The following is a 23,996-nucleotide window of genomic DNA, read 5'->3' as shown; positions in this document are numbered from 1 at the left end:
GAGAGAGAGAGAGAGAGAGAGAGAGAGAGAGAGAGAGAGAGAGAGAAGCATAGGTAACCAACAAACCCAATTACTATGCTTTATTGATACTAAAAGGAAAAGTTCCCCTCGTAAAATTTCTCTGAGCTTATTAGTTATTTAAATCAGCCCCGGGGCTGGACCTGCGACGCCCAGGGCACCTTCCTTGGCTCTTGGAGGTGAGCGGCCAGCATCGGCGCCTCGTTGACCCACCACTTCTCACTAGGGGCTGGGCAAGAGGGGCGAAAGCAAGCGCAGAGAGCTGAGGTGAGCCACTTGGCCGGGACTGTGAGGCTTGGCAGGGTAAGATTGTCATGGGTACCAGGTATCAGAAATGAACAGACCTCTGCTACTGCTGAGGCTGTGGGAGAGCAGGCCAAGTTGTCGCGGAGAGCCGCAATTCAACCCTCCCGACTGCAGAGATATATTTTGGGTGGTACTGGTCACTGGTTCCAAAGACCCAGATCTGACCCGGAGAGGAACTTGCACGTTCGGGTGCCCAGGGCATGCTCCTGTTATAATTAGGGTGGGCATTAGGTGAATTTACACCTTTCTGAGTAGGCTATTTATTCCCTTCAATCGCTGGCAGTTCCACTTTGTGCGAGTAAGGGGATGGGTAGAGGTAGGTAGAGAATTTAATTTATTAAACAACAACACTACCCTTCCTAGCAAAGTATTCTTAATGCGACTTCAGACCGGCGCCAGGTGACTCCAAGCTCTGCTGGGCTTGTCCTCAGGACGCGGAGGGAAGACACCCACCGTGCATGAAGAGGACTGAGTCCCGGGATGCAGAGTCTCAGTCACCCGGACTTTAGTTCAGACTACAAGCCTAACTGGACTAAGAGAGTGCCTGGTGGGCTTCCTGTGACCCTGAGAAAAGTGAAAGCGCCATCCAAGGAAGTATTCTACGTCCCCACAGCAGTCCCTGGGCAATTTGGTCCGCAGGATACACTGACTACGCGCCTTCTCTGTGGTCCCAGTAAGTGCTTAGACATTGCGTCCTGGCTTGAACCACTCTGTGAAGTTCGAGCCTAGCAGCGAAGTCGCAGTGAGCTCCGGCGACTGCTCCGGGTAGGGCTGCCTGGCACCCGACGGCCTGAACTCCCCTGCCCGGGCTAGGGTGGTGTGGGTCGGCCTGCCAAGAAGTTTGGGATGCTGGTGGAATGGCATGCCTTGCTCTTTTTAGGTGTAGTTTTCAACACAAGCGTCTGGGCGCAACTGCAGGCAAGGATGTTTTGCATACGCGGTCACAGTTTGGTGTTGAGTAGTCTGATGGTGTCCTGGACTGGGCACCGCACCCGCTTCACTCCTCAGAACCTGAGGATTCCGACGCTGCGGAAGGGTTCGCTCCAGCCAGCGCAGACGGTTTCAGCCTCAGCCCACGCGGTGGCGCTGTAGGGAGGCATCGCCTCGACTCTGGGCGGGGACCCCTGGCAGTGACCTGGTCTTGGAGGTGGAGGGACCTTGGTCACTATTCTTGGCCTCTAGATCTTCGCTTTAGGCGTGAGTTTCTCGGCCTCGCTAGGTGTTTCCCGAAGAAAAACAGCGCAGCCCCAAGATCGGGACGAAAGGCCGCAGCGGTTCCTTTGGCCTTTTCTCCCTCCTGCCTTGTTAATTTCCATCATTTGCAGTAGATTTCTACGCATAGACTACAATAACTAGGCAGTCATTTTCTCGTTGCTACGGAAGGAAATTACCCATTAAGGCATTGAAAAAAATCCGTCGATCCCAGGAGCCCCGGCGTTGGGGATATTTATGCCCTGCGTCGCCAGCAAAGCCCCTTGCCTTTCCCGGATTTCCCACATGGTGACCAGGAATCTGACAACTAAATCTTTGCCCAAGGACTCTCCTAGCTCTGAAACTGTCTCGTCGCTACTCTCTCTCTAGAAAGCAGAGACAAACCCGGACGCTCATCTCTGTCGCCTAGGCTCTCTGACAGAAAGCTACAGGCTACAGGTCTTCCCTGGCACAGTTGATGGAGTAACGCTTGGCACTCCCCCCACCCCTTGGGCTTTGGCCTCGGTGTGTTGTCCTGAACTCCAGCTCCCAGACACCTTGGCAGCTCGGCTCTCCTGGACTAGTTGCCCACCACCCTACCAGTCTCATCTCTGACCAGGCCTCACAGGCACGTTCCTCTCCGGATCCTAGGAGAATCCCACCACCTCCTAGGCTGTCCTACCGCCCCGCCCCACCCCCACCCCCCACCCAGGCCCTTAGAGCGGCCAGGGCAACTAACTGCGAGTCCTATTATCTTTGCCTGGTGCGGGTTGATCTCTTGGGTTCTGATGCCAAGGAGGAAGCTGGGCAATAACGAAGTAAGTGTCGCCTGCTGTTGCTCTCTGGTCAGTCCCCAGAGCAGTCTGAGAAAGTTGGCTTAAACTCATCCTAGAGGAGCTGCCCCTTCATTCAAGGCCAGCCCGGGTTCCCCAGTCTCCCGGCCTCCAGCTCCTTGTCCACCTGACTCTCTGGATTTGCAATCTAAATGCAGAGGCAGTATGAGGTCTTTTAAAGTGTTAGTCGCCTAACTTTCCACGAACAGTCCGAGACCAAAATTGGCATAGGCATCTTTAGTAAGAAATAAGTCCCTCTCGTTCCCCACTCCCCGCCCCTAGAGGGGCCAGCTCCAGGAGAAGCATTTGGCCCGTCTCGATTCCTAGAAACCGTCCTTTCGAAGGCTTTTAAGGTGGCGGTTTCCATGAAGTTTGAAATGAGTGCCCTGGGGTGGAGAGAATAAAAAAAAAAAAAAAAAAAGGAGCACAAACTTTCAGCGCTCTAAAAGAGGCAGCGCACTTTTGGAAGTGCCTCTTGAGAGCCAGAGAGGCTGGGGGTAAATGCTGGGCCTTCAGAGCTCGTGGCCGAAAAGTCGCCAAGCGGCGTCCTACCAGGGCTGTCGGGCCTAGGTGGTCAAAGGCTAGCACACAACCTAAGCCGACTTGGGCAGAGGACCTGCACAGCCAAAACCGCAGAGGCAACAGGAGAAATCAAACACCATTGTCATTAAAAGTGCAAACCAGGCCGTAAGAGGACGAAGGCCTGGGTAGAAAGAAAAGCAGTCTAGCAAGGAAGGGAAACTGTGGCACTTTACCCCAGCCTGCAAAGTCCCAGTGTTTTGTTGTTGTTGTTGCTTAAAAATAATAATAACTGTGATTGTGAAAGACAGGCGGTCTTAGACTACCTAACGTAAGGTGGGAATTTTAGGGCTAGGAGAATCCGAGAAAAGTTTGAGTAGATCTCCCTCAAAAAACGTAGGTCTGAAACAACCTAGAAAACACCTTCACCACACACACACACACACACACACACACACACACACACACACACACAACTTTACTTTCTGAGCACAGAGGAAGCTTATTCTCAATCTGGTGTGTGTGTTGGGTGGGGAGGAGTTTTGAATCAAAGTATTTTAAAAGGCAAATGTACTTATATCATTTTAAAAAGTATGATTGTTTCAAAAATTGTTTGGAAATAAACCGTCGTGGGGAATACAAAAATGAAACCAAACAGGTTTTTGAATCATCATCAAATATATTTATTCACTGTTTTTAAAAATGAAAATGACAAATGGTTTAAAATTATTATTTAAAATATAAATTACTGTAGTAATTAGAAGTGTTTGAAATTATTTGCTTTAGCTGAAATGAAGTTAACAAAACTGGATTGGGAAAAACATGTCACTTGAAACAGAAAAGGCCTTTATCCGGGTTAAAACTACAGGGAAAAATTCACACTGGGTATGCATGGCAAAACTTTCTAGAATTCTCCTTTTATGAAATGAGAGAAATTTGAAAATGCTCTACTAAAAATAAATCTGCCAACATTCAAAGTACACTTTTGGTAATGACATCGAATTACACATTTTCATGTATATTAAATGTAATTTGTTTAATTTTTAAAATGTAATTTTAAATAATTTAGAATTACTTGTTCCAAATGGTAGATTTTCTTTTCATTATCAAAAATAGACAAAAGAAATAATGAATTTGAAAGGGTGTAGAATCTAGCCACAGTGCACATTTAATTGAATTTAATTGTATGTTTTATTTAAATAGACTTTCTGTTTTTAAAAATAATTTAGTATCAATAATTCCCCTCAAAGCATAATAAAATATGTACACTTTATAAAATATTAACCGATTAAACAATACTGCCGTGTTGTTTATAAGAGTGAAGCTGAAGTTCATAATTATATTGTTGACACAAGCCAGTGAGGTTAGCGAAGAGATCCTTAGCAAAACGCAAATGATGATTTTCCGACAGTGATTTTTATAAAATAGCTCATTAATGACAGGATAGAATCGTTCCAACCATCGCATCATCAGATATAATAATAGTGACGAATCAGACAAAAAAGATCCCCACTAAACGATTTGCATTTTTTTTCCAGAAGTCCTCAAGTCCTAATATCATCAATTCTTCTTAGTTCCTGGACATTGGGCCGGAGGTGGATTCTGTAGTTCCAACACCAAGGTAAGACAGAAAACGGGGTGGGAGGGGGGTTAATACAGTTAGTGTATAAATAAAATATATGCACTTCCAATTTAAAAAGCAGGCTTAGTTTGACAGCGATAGCTAAGTTTTTGAAACACCCCTTCTCATTTCGATTTGCTATAACATTGTTCTTTTTTAAAGTTTTTAGATCAAACTTACAGTTTCTTTCTTTCATTGCTTAAAAAAAAAAAAACAACAAAACAAAAAAACAAAAAACAAAACAAACAAAAAAAACCCTCCAACCTTTCAGCTACCTTCAAGGGTTGGTTTTACTTGAGCCACTTTGCTTTCACGGGCTTGGAATTTTCTCTAGCCCCTTTGGCTGGGCATGTTCGTGGGAGCACGGAATTTGGGGAAGGAAAAAAAACAGGGAAAAGAAAAAGGCTTCCTAAAACTGCGATGGCTCCCTGGAGGATTACTACCCTGCCAGGCTCGGCTCGGCTCGGCTCGGCTCCGCTCTGTTAGGCTCCCCTTGCCGCCTGGGGCTTCTGGTGAAGTTGGTGGGCGGCTCCTTTGAGTGGGACTCACCGAGGTCTGGGCCCCGAGATCTAGGCCAGGGACAGGTTTCGTTTCGGGGACCCTCTTTCTTTTAGAAGCCCTTAGGCTTCCCTGGCCGTGGGTTTGCGACTCTTGGGGCGTTGTGGGGTCAATTGGGTAGGTTACCAAGCAAGTGGATAGCAGCCCAGTCTCCAGCTCTACTCTCAGATTCAACCTCCACTGGCCCAGCTCAAGGCCAGGATTTAGAGAATTGCCTCGAGCGCGTTTTCCCGAAACCGAATTTAGTTTGGCCCTCTGGCGCCGCCGTACAGTCAATACTTCTTAAGGGGGACTAGTGGCTCAGGCAACCGGTGGAAGCCGAGTCCTTGGGGTCCTGGGGAACTGGAGGGAAAGCCCCGGTGCACAGAAGGGACAAGAGATGCCGCCGGCTCAAGGGGCATCTCTGGCCGGATGGCCGGAGAGGACTGGTTCATTTTTTCTCCTCTGAAGTTCCAGGGGCTGACAGACGCTGGACGCGGCAGGCACCTCGCCGGGGCCGCGGCCCCTGCCCACGTGCTTTTTTTTTTTTTTTTTTTTTTTTAAGGAGGTCCGCGCCCAAGCCGAATGGCCAAGACAAAAGCGCGGCCCGCAGCGGGGTTTTGGCGGGCAGTCACCGCGCCACCTTAAACAAGTAAAGCTGCGCAAGCCGAAAGGCTAGGGCCGCGGGAGTCCGCAAAAGTTTGTGGCTCCTAAGCCTTAGAAGGACCAGCTAGGGACTCATCGGCGCGGCCTCGCTCGGGGCGGAGAGGCTAGGTCCCCACGGCTCAGCTCTGCTCGCGCCGAACTCGGTCCTCAGCCGCTGAGGGTCTTCGGGAGCCCCAGTGCTGCAAGCCGAGGGGCGCGCAGCTTCAGCGCCCCGGCCAGCACAGTGTTCTGGCCTCCAGGCAGCTCGGGCTGCGCCGCTCGCAACGTAGCCCGCGTGGCGAGAGTGGCAGGGATGCAGCCTGCCTTGTGCCCACGGAGCAACCCTTTCTCCAGTGCCGGACCCACAGCCACCCGGACGGGCGGAGTCTCGCTCCAAGCGTTCGGGACACCCGGGCTATTGTTCCGGACCCGCGGCCGCACGGGATTTGAGGGAGAAGTGGCCTTTCCCCAAACGCGGCCGGGAGCGCAGCGGGCCGGGACGGTCGGCTCCAAGCAGATGGGGAGCTCGCTCGCACCGAGAAAAGTTGCTCCGAGGGGCGGAGGCGGTGGGTGGTGGGCGGAGGCGGTGGGTGGGGGAGGCGATCGCCCTCCTATCTCCAAAGTCGAAAGTACTCGGCGGCGCAATTAACAGAGCCCGGAGACGAGGCAGCCTCTGCCGCCTCCCGAGCGCCAGCCTGCGCCTCTGCGGCGAGCCGCGACAAGGAGCGCCCGCCTAGTCGCCGCAGCCTGCGCGCCGGGACCAGTGCGCCTAGGGGCTGGGCGAGGCGGCTGCGCCCTGGACTTGCTACAAGGAGGAGGACCAGACCCTGGGCCCTGGCGTTCGTCAGCGCTTAGACGCACCCATTCGTCGGCCGTGGCCACCGCCTCGCGCCACACTCAGTCCTCAGCCATCCGTCCTTCGTCGCCCGGTGCACGAGGTCCTTGCCACCCCGCTCCCACCTCCGACTCTCCCCTTCCTCCTTTTTCCCTGACTCCCACTCCCTCGCCTATCCCTGTGCCTCCTCCGCAGCCCGGCTCGTTGGGTCGCGGTGCTCACAGCGATTGATTGATTGATGTTTAATTTCCTGCCAGGCGGGGCCCCCCTCCCCCCGCAACCTCCCCAGCCCTCCTCCCCGCCCCCCACTCCCCTCCTTCATTGCGGTGGACCAGTCTGGCTTGGGTTTAGATCCGTCCCCCCTATTCCCATCCCGAAATAACCCAGAGACATCCCCTACCCCCACCCCAAATTATTATTTTGAAGGCGCTAGATCTGGGGACCGAAAGGGGGAGGGGGAGAAATCGGAAACCGAGGACAACCCAAAAGGACTCACTTTGCCTGATGACTCAACGCAACTAATAATCATCTCCCTCTCAGTGTCTTTCTCTCTGCGGCTTGTCAGTGAGTCCGGCTCTGGCTTCTGGCAGAGGCAGCCGCGAGGGGAGAGGTTGGAGGTGACAGCTTGTGCGGCCGCCGCGTTTTTTCTTGCGCGCGGTCCAGGGTCTCCGCACCTTCCCCGCTCTTGGTGGCACCGTCCCCGCGACTCTGGCCGCGCCTCCTCTGGAGCTAGCGGCTGTAGGAGCCAGCAGCCGCCGCAGCCTCCCAGTCCTCAGCCCTTTCTCTCCAGAACCGGTCTTCTACCCGAAGGTGTGAAAGGCTCTTTCAGCCCCCTCNCCCCCCCCCTCCTCCGCCGTCCCCTCCCCCGCTCGCTCTGGTGCCCCTTTGGAGGAGTCCTCCTTTCCCTCTCCTCCTCCTCCCTCACTGCCCCCCGCCCCCATCATCATAACAACCATCTCCGAACCAGAAGAAGACACCCTGACCCAGGACCTTAAACGCTAGGACCGGGGAAGAGGAAAAGGAAAGGGGAAGGAGGAAAGAGAAAGGAAGACTAGGACAACACTACAAATCACCAAAAACTTTCCACCCTGGATTCTCTACTTTTGCTCCATGGACAGAGCCCCAGCCAGCCAAGTTTCAGACAGACCGTGAGCAGTAAGTACGCTGGGCGAGGGCTCCCACGCGGCGCCTGTAGTTCGGGAAGCCCGGGGAGCGCTAAGTTCCCCGGCTGTTCCGGGGCTCTGGCTCTCACGCGCGCTTAGGCGAAGCCGGGAAGTGCGGTGGAGCCTTCACTCGCAACCCCTCCGAGCACTCCCTACATCTTTCGCATTCTTCTTAACTCCTCTCTGTCCCCCACCACCACCTCGTCTGGACTCGCGGCGAGCGACTAGGCTTCTCCCGCGTCCAAAGCGCCCTTGGGATTCTCAGAGCCCCTGGTGTATTAGGGTTCCTTTCATGGGTTTCAGTGACAATGTGGGCGCCGTTTCATCAGGTGTTTTCCCTTCTTCCGGGTCACTCCTCCAAAATTGAAGAGTATGGAGCTCTGCTCGCCTAGGGACCTCGAGAAAAACTTTACAGATTTAGAAATTAGGATTAAGGAAATCTGCTCCATAACCTAAGAATCTAGTTTTCTTTCTCTTATGTTGTACGCTTAATGGCTTAAAAAGCAACAACAACCACATCCAGGATATGATGAAGATAAGAATGCTCCCAAATAATAATTGTGATCCTGTGATGGAGGGTAGCCTTTCCAAACCTCAGAGTGTTTTGGGATGCTCGCTCACGTGAAATTATAGTTAATTTTTTTTTTTGGTGCAAAGGTGTGTGTTTGTGTACACAAGTGTACTTGGTCCATAAAGGTAAAAAGTGGGGATTCCATGGGTCCATTGATCCAGCTTGGCCATTCACAGCGCATTTATCAAGCAATTAATTTGCTTAAGGACCCGTGTAAGTCTTTGCTCCCTCCTTGGCCTGGTGGGACCTCTCGCCCTTAAGTACGCTCCTTTCAAAACCCTGACACCCCAAGTGGGTCTTATGGTGGTGGTGGCTCTTTATCAAAGAGAGGATAATGCCAGCGCTGCCCGCAATGAATGGGGTACTGCTAAAGGCTTCGAGGTCCAACTCTGTCCACACAACTGAGGGCTAACTCTTGGGACCTGAGACAGAGCAGGTCTTAGTACCTCAAGTTCTGGGCAGCTTTGGGACCTCCAGTGTTTGTTTGGTTGGGACTTGCTTTCCCGGGACCCTTCGGTACCCTTCTGCAGCGTGGGAGGAAGTTTGTGTGGCTGCGGTGCAGTGCTCTGCCACTGGCCTGATCGTCTATCACGTGTGTGAGCGGTTTTCCCTCTTTTTTTTTTCCCTCCCCCTTTCCTCCCCTCCGCCCCCTCCCTAGGTCCCTGCGCGTTTTATTGCGACCTGCCGGTGGGAACTTTGTCTCCAAATCGGAGCAGCATGGAGCGGCGGAGCGAGAGCCCGTGTCTTCGGGACAGCCCCGACCGAAGAAGCGGCAGCCCCGACGTCAAGGGGCCTCCCCCGGTGAAGGTGGCCCGGCTGGAGCAGAACGGCAGCCCCATGGGAGCCCGCGGGAGGCCCAACGGCGCCGTGGCCAAGGCCGTGGGAGGTAACAGCCCGGAGCTGGGAGGTGCGCGCAGCGGAGGCCCAGTGATAATGGCCTGGGTGTCAGGGTTCAGGTTGATTAGGCGCTGTTTCGGTGTAGGATTACAGGAAGTCAAATCCAGGTTGCCAAATAGTGCCCTAGTTGCCTCTCCGCAACTGGTAGTAGCTTCATCTTGAGTTAAAACAAGAAAGTGGTTTACCCAGAGCGTGGCATTTTTTGGGCACTTTGCCACTGTGTGCTGAGGTGTTGGCAGGTCTGTGTCACAGCCAGCTAACTGTTTCTAGATTTTCCTAGAGAGCTCTTTAGTGTTTTAACTCCTTTGCCTTGCCTCGGATCTGTTTTAGGGCTGAAGCCTGTGTGCCTTGGTTGTGGTAGGGCAGAGACCTAGGATCTGGCTAGAGGCGACGCAATGACTCTGGTGTTTTTCTGTAGCTGGGACAGGGTTGAGACAAATGAGTGACAACTAGGACTGTGTCCTGCAGAAGTTCTAGGGAAAAAAAAAAACCCGAAGAATCACAGTGAATCCATTATGTCCTTAGAGAATTTGATGCTGTTTTGCCTGCAGAGTTTAGATGCAGCCCTTTATAACTTTGTTAGGAATTAGAGAATTGGGTGAAAAACAGCAAGCAACTCTATATGCTGCCTGCTGCTTCCCTACCCAAGAATTAAATATTATTTTAAAGGAAGACTTTTATGTTTCAGTACATCTACACATAACTTTCTTCAACAGTGTTTAGTAATCTTACAAAATAAGACCAGAGAGGAATTTAAATACTGTATTTTGGGTTTTCAGGGCAGTCAACTAGCTGTTTCGTACATATGAAATGTACAGTTTTACACAGCATTCAGACTGTTTTGTTTGGGAGAAATTATTCCTTTAATTGTACTATGCCTGAGGTACCCCCTCACCCCAGTGGCTTTCAACAGCAGTAGGTTTAATGTAATTCTTAAACTTGGTGATAAAGTCCCACCTCCCACTCCCCGTCCCTCATGTTCCTGTTTGTGGTGACCATCAAATTTTGGAATACATGCTTAGTTTGAAATGTCTCCACACACCTAAGAAGATGACACTTTTCTGTATTTAATGTTATTACTATTTTTCTTGGTGGTAGTCGTTAAACAAAGCTTAGCTTGCCTCAATCCTTTAAATTGGCCATTTGTCCCGAGAAGCAGCCTTCCTCTCAATTTTTCAAGTTTTGAAAACATGATTTGGCTTCTGTATAGTCCCATTTAGAGATGTGAAAATATACTTTTAATGAGACAAAAAGAAATGAAGAAGAAACGAGCATGCAAACCAATCTGGCAACTGCATGGCTCACTTTTCAGGAGTGGGGTTCCTGAGTGTGTTGCCCCAAGACCAGAGCAATGACCCGAGCCCCACTTTATGGACACCTCTATGCACACAATGGAGAGAAATCCATCAGAGAGATGGTAGAACCAAGCTTCGATCCTGGCTGTACAGGCTGCTAATGTCTGGTGAGGACATTTTTGGAAATCCTTGGAAAACACGTATTCTGAAAGTCACCTTTTATATAAGAAAAATCGTGGACTTAGTAATTTTCGTTTCCCTTTGTTAATCCAGTGCAGTTCAGCTGCACGCTCTAAGTTCGCTGAGTTCTTTAGACAGTTTAGAGCATAACTATCAAGAGTCCTTCAACAAAGCTGGCTTCTTTTTCTTTCACGCCATGTTGAACTAGGAAAGAAGTTGTCTCTTGATTCTGGGTCCCTTTAGTATGGAACCCAGAATCTGCTCCTTTGCAGATTTTCTGAAATTATAATTTGCTTTTGACCACTGATTCTAAATTTGCTACAGATAAAATTAATGCCTTTCTGAAGAATAATAGATTTCAGTAAACTTCTCTAGTCAGCACCTTGGAGGCTTAATTTAATTTGGAAACAGTGGGTCCTATTAGATGCCTCCCAAGCTGGAAGTAAGATAACAGCATTTGCCTTAATGCACAACATTTGTAGTGCTTAATAGTAAAGGCTATATGGTGGGTTTGTATATGGTGGGTTTATAAATATTCTTTTTAAAAAGCTTTAATTCTCTTATATTTTTTGGTGGTGAGCCTAGCCTTTAATGGCTGAGCCATCATCTCTCCAGCATAAAGCTTTAATTCTCTACAGCATAATAGATTCTTTGGAATCTATCTACTCTAAATAAACTAATTTAGAGACCTTCAAAATATAACTTAGAATATCAAATTTTGCAGTGCAATGCTTTTTTGTATTGACTGTTAATAATTATTTTGTTGGCTTCAGTCTATAAAGTTCCCAAGTGTATACTAAGATGTTAATAATTTTATTTCTTTATAACTTCTAATCATGTATGTAGACTGGAAGAAAGCCAAGCCTTTTTAAAATGTATATTTTAAATTAAAAAATGTTCAAAGTGTATTTCTAGTTAGAAATTCTTCTAATTGAAATGTTTTCTTTTAACATAGAATAAGTATAAAGTGGGTTGTATTTCCACCATTGTACATCTCTTGTTGAATATTCTTTGTAAAACAAACATAGATAGTCACACAAACGTGTACTGCTGAGCCGTTTGTTTTCATCTTCAGGCTATTGCATTGTGTCCATGCTGTGGACATGGACTGTGGACACAGAGTAGTAGGGAGCGCAGGCTTGTTTCTCTTGTGTTCCTCTTGAAAATTGTCCTCCTCACAGAGCTAGGGAAAATCATTACGTTAATTGGTTGCTCCGTAAAATAGCAATTTATCCCACCGCTTTTGATAAGCAGGAAGAGATAAATGTTTTTGGTTGGCTGAGAGAGCATGTTCTGCTGCTGTGCTCCTTTTTAAAGAGTGGGAACTTGTTAGGATTTTTTGATGAGCTTTAGATATTCATAAAAAGGGGGGGTGGCATTCTTGTATGTAGAGTCTGGTTTGAACCAGTTACATGGTGAATGTCCCATCGCAGTCTAAGGTGTTTTAAGAAGCAACTTACGTTAAGTCAGTGCCCTATGTACAATATGGTCAGCCTTAGATGCCCAATAGCAGCTACACTGGTTTTGCTCTGTCTTTTCTACCTCCCCCCCACCCCCCGCCCCCGGCCGGGATGTTTCTGTTCTTTGTGTTATATTTTCCAAAGCATGGATGTAGTGAATTGGAAGGGCTCGGATGTATGTAAAAGTCAGCTTTTGTAGAAGGTCTTCATGGGGAAAAAAGGCTAATATCTCTTTAAAAAACATATGAAGGCTGGGAGAGAGTTTAGACAGGCAAGAGCCTTGTGGTGTTGACAGCTTTATATCCCTGCTGGGTGACATTCACTTACTAGAATTGGCGTTCCCTCTCAGCTAGTAATTCACTCCATAAGGATTTGGGAAAAGGATGATTAATGGTGGGGGAATTTATATTTGCAGAATTGTTGATTAAAACTTATAGATCTATTTGAAGACTTAGAAGAAGAAGAGATTATTAAGGATGAGTTAACTAAGCATCAGGCTCACTCTTTTCTCCACCCTTATCATGAGCCCCTAAGACGGCTGTGCTGTGTGGAATCCTCTCAGCCAGGCAACCCACAGCCTAAAATGAAAGTGGGGCCAGGGAAGACTGAGAGGAGCCCAGGCTTCTGCCTTTCTTCCTGGACTGCTGCACGGGGCCAGCCAGCTGTGCTTTACCAGCAGTAAGTCATTGTGCCTCATTCATTGTTAACACGAGCATTTTCACTTTTTAGTGTTTGGCTTCAAGAGGAACTTTCAGACAGCTTTATTTAAACTGAATGAACAGCACTTGGCTATACCAGATGGTGTATTTGCTGATAGGAAGCATTAAACATCAGAAATCTTTTTGGTATTTTTCTTTTTCCTGGATTTTTTAATGTTTTCAAAAAGTGTGTAGTGTGTGTGTGTGTGTGTGTGTGTGTGTGTGTGTGTGTTAAATGTTCCAGTTTGGGGTTTGGAATTTAAACCTTGAGAATGTCTTATTGAAATACCTGTTCATTTTGTTAAAAAATTGCTTATTTTTTGAAAAACATTTTGCTTTAAAAATAATTGGATTTTATTGGCGAACTCCTGGCTGAAGTTGCCTCCTAAGAGAACTCCCTGAAGTAGGTGGCTCCCTTGCTTCCAGGTCTGTTTAAGAGCATAGCTGTCTTGTTGCAAGGGAAAGGAATCATTATGCAGTGCACACTTGCTGCATTCAAACAGAGAACAAATGTGATCAAGATTGTTAGGCAGGGCCTCATTTAGAGTGGAACATCATCTACTACAACAACAGTTAGCTTAATTGTCTACATGTGGGACATTGCCTTCTCCATTAAGAGTCAAAGAAATGAGGATCAGGTCAGGTGGAGACACAACATTAGCTGTGGGCCAGCAATAATTTTACTTCTGGAAAGTAGTGCTAATAGGAAAGAGTATATATATATATATATATGTAATATTGAAATATGTAAAAATACTTAGAAATATAATTGTCAACCCAGGGAAGTGGAGAGAACTCTGTGTCCCAGGATAAATACCCTAAGGTCAGTGGCAGTTGGAGCGCACTCTGGTAGGAAGGCCTCAGGGTTGCAGAGGGAAGGCTTCCCTACCCATCCACACTGTGATTACTGTTTTAAACGGAAAGGTTTAAGGTCTTTTAAGAAGAGTGTGAACTTAGGCTTGGGGGTCATCTACCCATCTAACATGTCCTCTGTAGTTTTGCTGAAGTAGAAAAATAGCTCTTCCCTAAAGTGTTTTTAGCCCTTGGCCTGTTATTAAAATAAAGACATACTTGGTTAAAAAAAATATATGCAATGGAACGTACACATTAAACAGAACACAGGGTATCCGCCCCTCAAAGTCCTGAATGTAATTTGGTGTTTCAAGTAATCTTGGAAGTTTCATGTTCCATCAGCAGAAACCCGCTGACCATTATATAGTGAGTTCTGCTGCAGTGGTGTGCACTGTGTGCATGCTTTTGTGTGTGTGTGTGTGTGTGTGTGTGTGTGTATGCTTGTGTGTGTGTACGCACACTCACCCACCCGCGCACGCATGCTTAAAACTACAAAGAAGTCCCTTAAGCATCTGTTTTTTAACTGGTGCAGAAAATAAGCAATACCTTCATTTCCTGAAGGCCGTGTGACTAGCTGAGGTAATTTGTTCATCCTAGATATCCTGTATTGACTCTTTCTTACTAATTCCTCTCTCTATATAGGAAGAGAAAACAGATTAATCATTATTTATAAGATATCAGAGAATATGAATTTGGGTAATTTTAAGGACAAGGGAATCAGTTATTTCAGTCAAGACTATGGTAATTTTTGGGGGTGCCGCTTGGCAAGACAGCAATTGTTGTCGGCTTGATGGTTTTACTTTGGTAAATTGAAACATTGTTGCTGCTTCCTCCTCCTCTCCTCATCCTTCTTTTCCTCCTCCTGTTCTTTCTCCTCTTCTGCTAAACAGCAGTTCATTGTAGAAGCAGTGTTGTATGTGAATATACTTAAAAGCTGTGCTACATTAACAGAGTTAGATATATTCCATATTATATCATTTTCTTTGGATACATATATCATTTGTTGTCTTTTGGCTTCTGTTGAGATAAAATTGATTCCATTTCTTAGCATTAAAACTAATAATCCCACATTTGGTATTATATTGTTTTATTTCAGCTTGCCAAAAGCTGTTCTTCATAGCAGGAAACATATAACTCACTAAGATATTTATATATTTTTATTTAATAAGTACACTTTAAAAAACTCTTTAAGAAATGTATAGTAACATAGTAACTTGTGCTATCTTTCTTACACTGAGACTGAGGTACAATGGCATTTTGGAACATATTTAAAGACAGAGCATTTGACAAAAGTTGTATGTGTAACAGTTTGTCAGTAGAAAGTGACAAGCGGGAAATGACAAATGAAATGTTGGCATCATCCCTCTTTATTTTGATAAAAATGTCTCAATTTGCAATGATATAATACTGTTTCATAGTATTTCGTGAGTTGTAGGAGATGCATAAGGAGAATTTAGATTTTGTGAACGGGAAATTAGCAGCCCAAACTCTCTTTTCAGAAGCTTTGGCAGCATGGCCCTTTCCCCCTGCTCCCCGAGAACAGGAACAGCAGTGAAATGTTGGATTGAACCCATACATTTTAACTCATTATTTTTTGGAAAAAAAAAGGGGGGGGGCTGGGTAACTGAAAATGGTTTCAAGGAGGAGACCTTCATACTTAGCTGAGAAAGTGCAGAAGGGTTTACCTTGTCCTTTCCTTATTTTCTCTATGGCAATTTGAGAAGGAGCGATTTCCTTCTCCTGGCTTTGATTGTACAGATCTCCTCTCCTTCCAGTCATCACAGCTCTTCAGCAGTCATTTAGCAAGCCAGTCAGGTGAGCTGTGAATTTCTCTTATTTTAAAGTCCAGGAGAGGTTTTGAAACTGTCTGAGCATTAGAAACAGATCTCTATATACAAAGGATTCATCAGCCTGCTGCTTATGGATAAAGTGATTGCCATTTCCAGAGCCAAAGTCAATGTCTGCATGTAATTGAGGTCGAGTTAAAACAAGTCAGTTGAGCACTCCCAGAGGTTTTATTTTTTTATTTTATTTTATTCCATTTTTTTATTTTTCTACTTTTGACACAGGTGTAACTTCTACATTGTGTTGTTCTCTATTTTCTGAAGAAACATTTCTTCCAGTCTTGCTATCCAGCAATTGAGCTTTTCTTTCTTTCTTTTATATGGACATATATTTGATGAGCCTGACATACCATGGCATTTCTGTAAAAATGTTTCGTGGTATTGGTCATGGTGGCTTATGCCTGACATATCAGCACTTGAGAGACTGAGGCAGGAGAATTCTGAGTTTGAGGCTAGTTTGGGCTAAATATTGAGTTCCTATCCAGCTTGAGCCACATAGCAAGACGTTATCTCAAAAAATCCACAACCGCTAACACCAAAAATATCCTATGATAAAGTTTTCAAAGTCATGGAAGAATATATATATATATATATACATATATATATATATGTATATATATATATATATACACACACATATATATATCAACTAGTAGATTATTTTTATTAATTGCAAATGATAAATTGTGATGAAAACAAGGATAATTAGGTGACACAAGGTATTAGAAATGTCACCTACTCTGTCTTTTCCTGTTATTTGTGAAGCTTTGGTTACTTGCAGATTAACAACAGGCCAGATAAAAAGCTGTAAATGTCTAAATGTGTTTTAGATCTGCAGTTATAGCAACAGAAAAGATCCTAGGGTGAAACCCAGTAATTTTTTGCTAACCTAAAATCATGATAATAATAAAAAGGCAAATCAAGTCCATATTATACTTACCAGAGCAATGCATAAAATAACAGCAGAGCAGAGAAATCAAACCAAAGTCCATAAAGAACAGTGTCAACAGTTTAAACCCTGAAATACAGTTATTAGCGAGTCAAGTCAGTGTACAGCAGGCACGTCCACGACTGTTGGTCTGATACAGCAGGATAATAAAACTTCTCCGAGAAGTTTTCCATTTAACTTCTTCCTGATACTGTTACTTACTGTATGAGGTGAAGTGATTTCTCCTCTTAACTTGTTGCCTTATTATCACAATGGAGTTCTGTCCTAGCACAGTTGGTTATTAAACTGTGGTATTAAGAAGAGAGATTTAACAAAAGTAAAGGGAGAGGCTAGCACTGTTTATTAAAGTACGTGCATTCTCCAGCTGTGTTTAATACCCACTTATGGTTTCACAGAGCTCCGTGCCCATCTCTGTTTGCATGAAGACTTGTGCAGATGTGGGGAGAGCTAGATTCCAGATAAGAGAGTGTTTTCTAAAACGCTGAAGTGATAGGCAATTTACAAGACATACCTGGAATAACTAGAGCTACAGCACAGTAATGGTCATTTACCCTTTTCTTCCTTGAAGGTCTTTGCTTGATTTGGGTCCGTAGCTGGAAAACAAGTATATCAGTTCTGTCATACGTAATCGTTTTATTTTACACAAGGAAAAATATTTTCTCTCCAGAAAGAACCACACAACTGTAGAGAACTGACCAAAGGCAAAGAGTAAAATAAGAAACCGTATTTTGATATTTTTCTGATTGTGTCAGCACATGACACAATCAAGCCTTTGACTGCTCTATTACTTACACATATAAAGAAATCCAAAATTGATACTTCTGATAGCTTATTAGAAAAATGCATTCATATAAAACTCTTAAAATTGCTGTGTTTTTGAAGCATTATTTTTTTTTGTTTAATAGAACAAAACTTTCTTTTGTCATAATCCAAAGATGGTAAGAGAGCCGCATGATAAATGCCTCTTTAAGTGTCGTAGTAAAAGAAAATGACTTGCCTTCTGAGGCAGTAGAGGGTTTATGTTGTTTTGGACCCATTTCCAAGCAGTGATCGAAAACAGATTACAATAACAATTATACAGTCAGAAGATGCAATATCCATTTCTGCTTTAATTGAGTGAAGGAATAATAAAAACATCATTAAGAAAAATGAGGTGGACCTGTCACACAGTGTACAAATTTTTAGACTTGAAGACGATGCAGAATAACCAGAGTGCTTCTTGTTTTCTGTGGTGTTTATTAGCTGAGATCTGCATCGGCTGTCCTTCCCTGAGAGGTTCACAAAAACGCCTGTGGGAGTGTGTGCCCTGGCACCACAAAGGTGCACTTTTGCCTTAGGGTGTGACATGTTCTTGAGTTATACCTGAGGTGTGACCCCCTCAGCCCCTTTCTAACCTGTGGGGATATATACCTATAGAAATGACAGCTTGTTGGTAGTGTGTAAGAGCTAGGTGAGGTCCCAGCCAGCAAACCTTTACAAAGTCCTCAGGAGGCTAAACTGGAAAGAGAAGGTTGAGGCCCACCCGTACCTGTCTTCTCCCCTGCACATAGGAGAACCTGAACTTCCTTGTCTTCATGTTATCACCTTGTCACTTTGGTAGAAGTGGAGAGTTAAGACTGTCACTTGAATACAGACTTTCATTCTGTAAACTATTGCATATATCTATTTGTCTTTTTTTTTTTTTTAATTTGAGGCAGGTTCTCAGTATGTAGCCCTGGCTGGCCTCAAACATCCACCTGTCTATGGGATTAAAGGAGCACACACCAAGTCCCACATTTCCATAATTGTTAACCTTGTTGGGCTGGGCTAACAGCAGCCATTCCGCAGTCCACACTTCTCTGTGGGACAGCAGCAGACAGCAGCCAAGATCACTGGCTAAGTTTTCATGTTGAGTTGCTCTTCTTACTGGAAAACTTCACAGTTCCTGAACACCTGGCTGTGACAGTGGAGTCAGACCCCAGCAGCTTCTCCCAGAGAAGCACTAAGGCTTTGGATGTCCCTAGCAGTTACAGCCCAAATTTGCACTGAATTGGGACCCTCAGAAGGGACGTTTTTAAAAAATCAGTTGTTAAAACATTTTCGTGGTGCCATTACTTGAAAAGATCTTTCTGTGAGCTGCAACATAAAGGATGGAATGGGTGTTATATCCTGTGGTGGAGGGCCCAGAGACCCTGGTCAGCCCAGAGATCATCCTTTCAGAAGGGCATTCATACTGAAGAATCCAAAAGAGCTTAGCATGTGTAAGCCATGAAGAGTGTTTAGTTAATAGCACCTCAATTAAACCTTTGTCAGCTGAGGTTCTTTTACCTTCACATTCACATAACCTAACAGGGCTGAGCTTTACGGATCTATTAGTGGTTCTGGTTTTTCTGGGCTTTACAGTTTGAACCTAAACATTAATTCTGGGTGGAACTTGGCATCTTGTCTCTTTGCCTCGGAGGGAATTTTTGTTGTACAGTAAAAAGTGGTATTTCTTTCATGCAACCACCTTCTCTGAGTTTCCCCCCTTTTCTCCTGAGCAAAAAGCAATTAAGTAGTCAAGGTTTTAAGAGTGTATCTTTAATTTTAAAAACAGAATGATTATTTTAGGTGAATTAAGCAATTTTTCCATTAGTTCACATTGTAAACTAGTGCTTTTGAAAAGAATAGAAAAGGTGCGCAGAGCCAATAATGCAAAGAAAGTATTTTCCTTCTCTTTCTCAACATGAAACCCATGAATTAGTGGCTACTGTTTTAGATGCTGAGAGTTAAGACATTTTGTTTTATTTGTGTTACCTGCTATTTTAACACTGACTGAAAGAAAAGAAAATCGCTTCTCTGTCTGAAACAACTGGACTTCCCGACCTTATCTTGGAAAACATACTTCACTCAGTTCTTCTAAGATGGTCTTTTCTGTCGTTTGTGGATACTGTGTTAGGAATGGGTTGTTATAGACATCTGATCACATAGACATGGAAAGGGAAGGATGTGGATTATCTTGGTATGAAAACTAGCAAGTTCCCAGAGTGTCAGTGACTGTGTGGTCCATGGCAGAGCAGTCCCTCTGGAGACAGAGGTGGGCTGAGTCGGCTGTGTTGGACAGCTGGCCTCCTCAGGTCAAAAGGCATCTTCAGACAAGTTTCTGTCTTTTGGATTTGGCAGTATGGTGTCAGGAGCCCTTTGTTGAGGGAGCCCGAGGAGAACAGATTGTTCTCGAGATGGGAGTTATTCCATGTTGAAGACCAGGTAAAGTCACTTTTCAAAAGTAAATAAGGTGATTCTGATTTTTTTTCCTGCCCCTCTCAAATGAATGTCTAGGTAATTTTCAGCACAACTAACTCCGTTTATGAGCTCATTCATCCAGCAAGTTTGTGCCTTAAGCACATTTTTATGGTTAACTTATACCTCCCACCCCAAATGGGAGCTTACTATTGAAAGTCTGCCAGTGATCATTAGTTCCCAAGAGATTTGGGAGAGAAGAAGAATGACGGGTTCTCACCTATAGTGAGACCGTTTGTGTTGACATTTTGCCACCATGGGAAACCAGAGTCAACCTGAATGTTCAGGATGACTGTGAACTGTCTGATAGAGATGTATGGGATTCTAATTAGAACAGGGTCAGGATACCAATGCACCTCTCTTCATGCTGTTCCAGTGGTTAGTGGAAAACAAGCGGCAAAGTAAATCCCTTGGCCCTCCAATAAAAAGATTTATAGCAAAATAATTCTCAGCCCCATAATGGGCCCGTTGTAGGTTTGTGTTTGATATTTGTAAGACTGAAATACAGTCCATGTCCCCAAACTAAGCATTTATTGTAAACAAGTTAACTGCCAAGAGCTTCTATTCTGTCAAACATAATTATATTGAAGATTGATGTATAGCTTGAAAGCAAGGTTGAGAGAGACAATTCCTTTCCATGAAGGGGGGCTTCTGAGACTATGCTCTCTGGTTCTCTGATAGCACCGCTCAGGAAAGCCCCCTTCCTCACAGGCAGCCTTACGTAGAATAAACACAGGCTTGGGCTTGAAAATAGACCTGTCTGTCTGTCCTTCTCTTAACCAAACAGAGAGAGGAGCTAGCACTCACAGGAGCTGGTAAGAGCAATTCTCGCTCATCATCCAGGTTTGGCAGCCGCGGTCCGGAGACAGACTGCGAGCTCTTCCCCAGGCTCTGCTTCAGTGTGCCCACAAACCTGCACCTATGCTTATAAGCTAACCCCACAGGAAATCCTTCTTTCCTTAATACTGGCCTTGCCTGTTGGCTATTTCGTGTTATTCTTGTGAGATTAGAACTCTTTGGAAACCATAGCCTCAAGGTGTAGCATGCTAAAATACTTCAGCATGAGGTTTAGGGTTGACTTCAGAAAAGAAAGAACTTATAAATCTAGTAGTCTAGGGGAAGTGAAATCTTTTTGAGGTGTACATGTCTGGAATTATCCCCAGTTTAAAGTTCTTTGCTTGGAGGGAAATAGAATTTCATTATTTTGTTCAGGGCAAGGACATCTTACTTTTAATCCAGGAAACAAATCATCTTAGACTTTAGACATATCTAGGTTAAAACAAATGAAATCACATTCCTCCTTTGATTGAGTGGCAGCCTTTGATTGACCATCGTAAGGGTGAAATAGTATTTTCTAGCTGGATGTGGTAGCTTATGCTGTAATCCTAGAACGTGGAAGGCAGAGGTGGGAAGATTACTCAAGGTTTTTCTTTTTCAGGGAGGAGCACTGGGGGACTAGCCTGGTCTACCTAGTAAATACCAGGGCATCCAGGGTTAGAGGGTGAGAAACATATCTCAGAAAAAACAAAGCAACAAGAATTTCAGTGGGTTTCATAGGCAGTGACTTTCACACAGTTGCCTAGTTTTAAAAATAATCAAATTTAATGTTTCCTTTTAGAAATATGTAGAGTATAAAGAGAATGTCTTAGAATCACAGAGAGAAACAATACTATTCTACTTTTATTAAGTAATTGCTATAAATTACACTGGTGTGTATATAGTTAAAAGATTGTGTCAGGGAAGTATTTCATCAGACCCTGTTTCCCTGGTCTGTGTTTATTAACTTCGTCTCAGTCATAGTAATAATGACCTCCATATTGTAAGCCAGAGATCTCTTTGTCCCCGGAGTGAGCTATCGGCGGATGCCCACTATGATGCTGAGTTTTTGTAGTCTCTGGTCTCCCTCTTTCCCCCTTTCTACCCTCCCCATGTCAGAGCTCTCTGGGACTTGCTCCCTTTCCCTGTCCACAGGCATTTGATGGATCTGAGAGTGAGGGTTTGGGAACAGGGATGCTGGTTGCCTCTCCACTGAGATGCAGCTGTGTGGAATCTGCACCCGTTCATTCAGTGATCACTTCTTTACATTTCTGTTAGATATCCATAAATGTTTTACTGTTTAAACCCTAAACATAATATTTTCTTTTATGAGAGAGAAACCTTTTTTTTTTAATATAAAAACTTTACTTCTCAGTTTTCATTTGATAAAAATCTTTCCACTCTCACATGATTTCCTTTGAGACTTTGCACCAGTGTTTGATCTCAATTTTTAATAATTTTTTTTTTTTGAGTTAAACTCCCCAACGGAAACATGCTTGTGCTATGAAATATTCCCACTAGAAATACAGGTATTCCTACCTTATTGAGTGTGAGCACTTGATTCCTTTATTAATTCCTAGCTTGAAAAACCTCAACACAGTTAACCTTTCTCTAACACTACACTGGAGGAATTAATCAAGAAATATTTTTTTAAAAAAATTGTTTGAATTAGATAAAATAATATTTAGGCAGAGCTCAAAACCTGAGATAATGAAGCAAATAGTATAGGGACAGTTTTTATGACCCCCTTCTTTTGAGGGGTGGGACTCTAGTGAATAACTGCTGTAGACAGAGTATTGAGAAGGGACCGAGACAAATGTCTATGTATCCTTGTAAACATGAACACGGCTTAAAATCTACCCTGTCAGAAACCTGCAGAATCAAATTGCTCTTTGTCAGGAGACAAGAATCTCGATACTATTGAAATGTGCTATAATCACTTTTAATACATCATTGACTCTTTTGGTGGGCATACTTCAACAACTGTTTAATTTTAAACTTTTAATTGTTCAGTTTTGAAATAATTATCTTCCAGCAATATGGCATGGACTTGAGCTTTCCTGTAATATCCAGATTTAAAGGAGGCGTTTTGCTGCAGTGTAGGCCGTGGTCCTGTTGACCAATTGCCTCCCCAAACCTGAGCCTGGCGATTGGTGTCTATAGCCCGGGAGCCCAGTCATGCAGTCTTCCAGTCCTCAAACAGAACCCACAGCAGTGCCTTATGCTGATATGCCAGCAGTCTCTGCCCACTGTGGACACGCATCGCCGCGTGGTCTGGCGAGCTTCCTGTGCCCAAGGGAAAAGCAGCTCGTGAATCCACGTGTCTGTCTCTTTCCTAGAAAGCACTTCCTGTGACCTGATGCTCAGGACCATGTAGGGGGCCCACAGTGATGCTGAGCAGCAGTCCACGCCACTTATTAAAGACGATTAATGTCTAAGTGGAATTAGCATTGTGTTAAACTGAACCAGCGTTTATTTTGGACATGCCATAGGCCAGGCTTTGAGGTGGGGTGTGGCAGAGGGGGGATTTGTCAAAAGGTGGGCCTCTCTCTGAGACAGCCACAGGCCAGGTGTGGCTAACATCCAGGGATTTAGTCGCCCCAGGTTCAGCTGGGCCTGCAGCGGTCGGTCCCAGGTGTCGCTCATTCTTTGTTATTTAGGTAAGTTACCACAGCCGCGCCTCCTGGGCTCCTATGAAACTGTGGTTTCAAACTGCCCTTCAAACTGGAGCCTGCCACTGAATTTCCTAGAGGTTAAGCAGTCCTGACGTCAGATTGAGTTATGATTCCTAAACTTGAGGACAGGTCTGGAAGCGGATTAATGCTACAACTGGGCCTTCTTTCGGCTATTTTGAGGCGTCCATTGAATCTTTGAGAAACAGAGTTCACTCACCATACTTACGCCTAATCTTGCCCTTCATTTCTAAGGTTAGGATCTGTTTCCGGGCTGACAAAGCAACTACTTTCACTGCAAAAATCTTGCCTCATTTTTTAACCCCTCGCGTCCCCAGATGGTGAGAGGGCGAGGGGTGCAGTAAGAGATTTTATTGTTGAAACTTTACTTGGTGACAGGGGGTGTGTGTGTTCAGTCTGAAGTCCTGGTGGAGAGGAAACTGGACTTATTAGGTTTGCGGCCTTATTTGCCTTTGCTTGCTTCTTTAGAGCAGACAGTAACCTTCCCTCTGCGGACCTCCACCTTCCTGCCAGCACCTCTGTGTGAGGGTCAAATGAAATCAACAGCCAGGAAGAGATGCTGGTATGGAGGTACAGTTGAGGGAGTCTCAAGGCCACCAGACTGACCTGTGAACTTTTGGGTGACTCCCTTATACTCAAATGACACACTTCTTTTACACCTACAATTGATGAATTTTTTTTCTACTTTTTTTTTAATACTATCTGACATTTCCCCCCCAATTAAGTTTATTTGGAAGGAAATATGAAGGTACAGCCCTACCATGAACAGTCCAGTCGTCCACAGAGTGCATACAGTGGTCCCATAACGTTGTAGC

The 23,996-nt window shown here is 44.9% G+C and overlaps 1 protein-coding gene across 4 annotated transcripts in view; it reads left to right on the top strand.

Moving 5' to 3' along the window:
• Window positions 1–4,404: 4,404 nt before the first annotated feature.
• The window catches only part of Satb2 (SATB homeobox 2), a 176,298-nt gene continuing 156,706 nt past the window's right edge, over window positions 4,405–23,996 (top strand). Inside the window, exons 1-2 of one of the 4 annotated variants that reach the window (XM_021161899.2) lie at window positions 4,405–4,488; window positions 8,898–9,125. In XM_021161899.2, coding sequence (XP_021017558.1) covers window positions 8,957–9,125 — 169 coding nt within the window. In that variant the 5' untranslated portion in view covers window positions 4,405–4,488; window positions 8,898–8,956. Of the gene's footprint in view, window positions 4,489–6,889; window positions 7,661–8,897; window positions 9,147–23,996 lie in introns of those variants that run through there. The other 3 variants (XM_029481375.1, XM_021161889.2, XM_029481371.1) reach the window with 3 other exon arrangements.

The sequence above is a fragment of the Mus caroli genome, chromosome 1 (assembly GCF_900094665.2).
Source record: "Mus caroli chromosome 1, CAROLI_EIJ_v1.1, whole genome shotgun sequence".
NCBI classification, from domain to species: Eukaryota; Metazoa; Chordata; class Mammalia; order Rodentia; family Muridae; genus Mus; species Mus caroli.
This window is presented reverse-complemented; position numbering and strand designations above follow the sequence as displayed.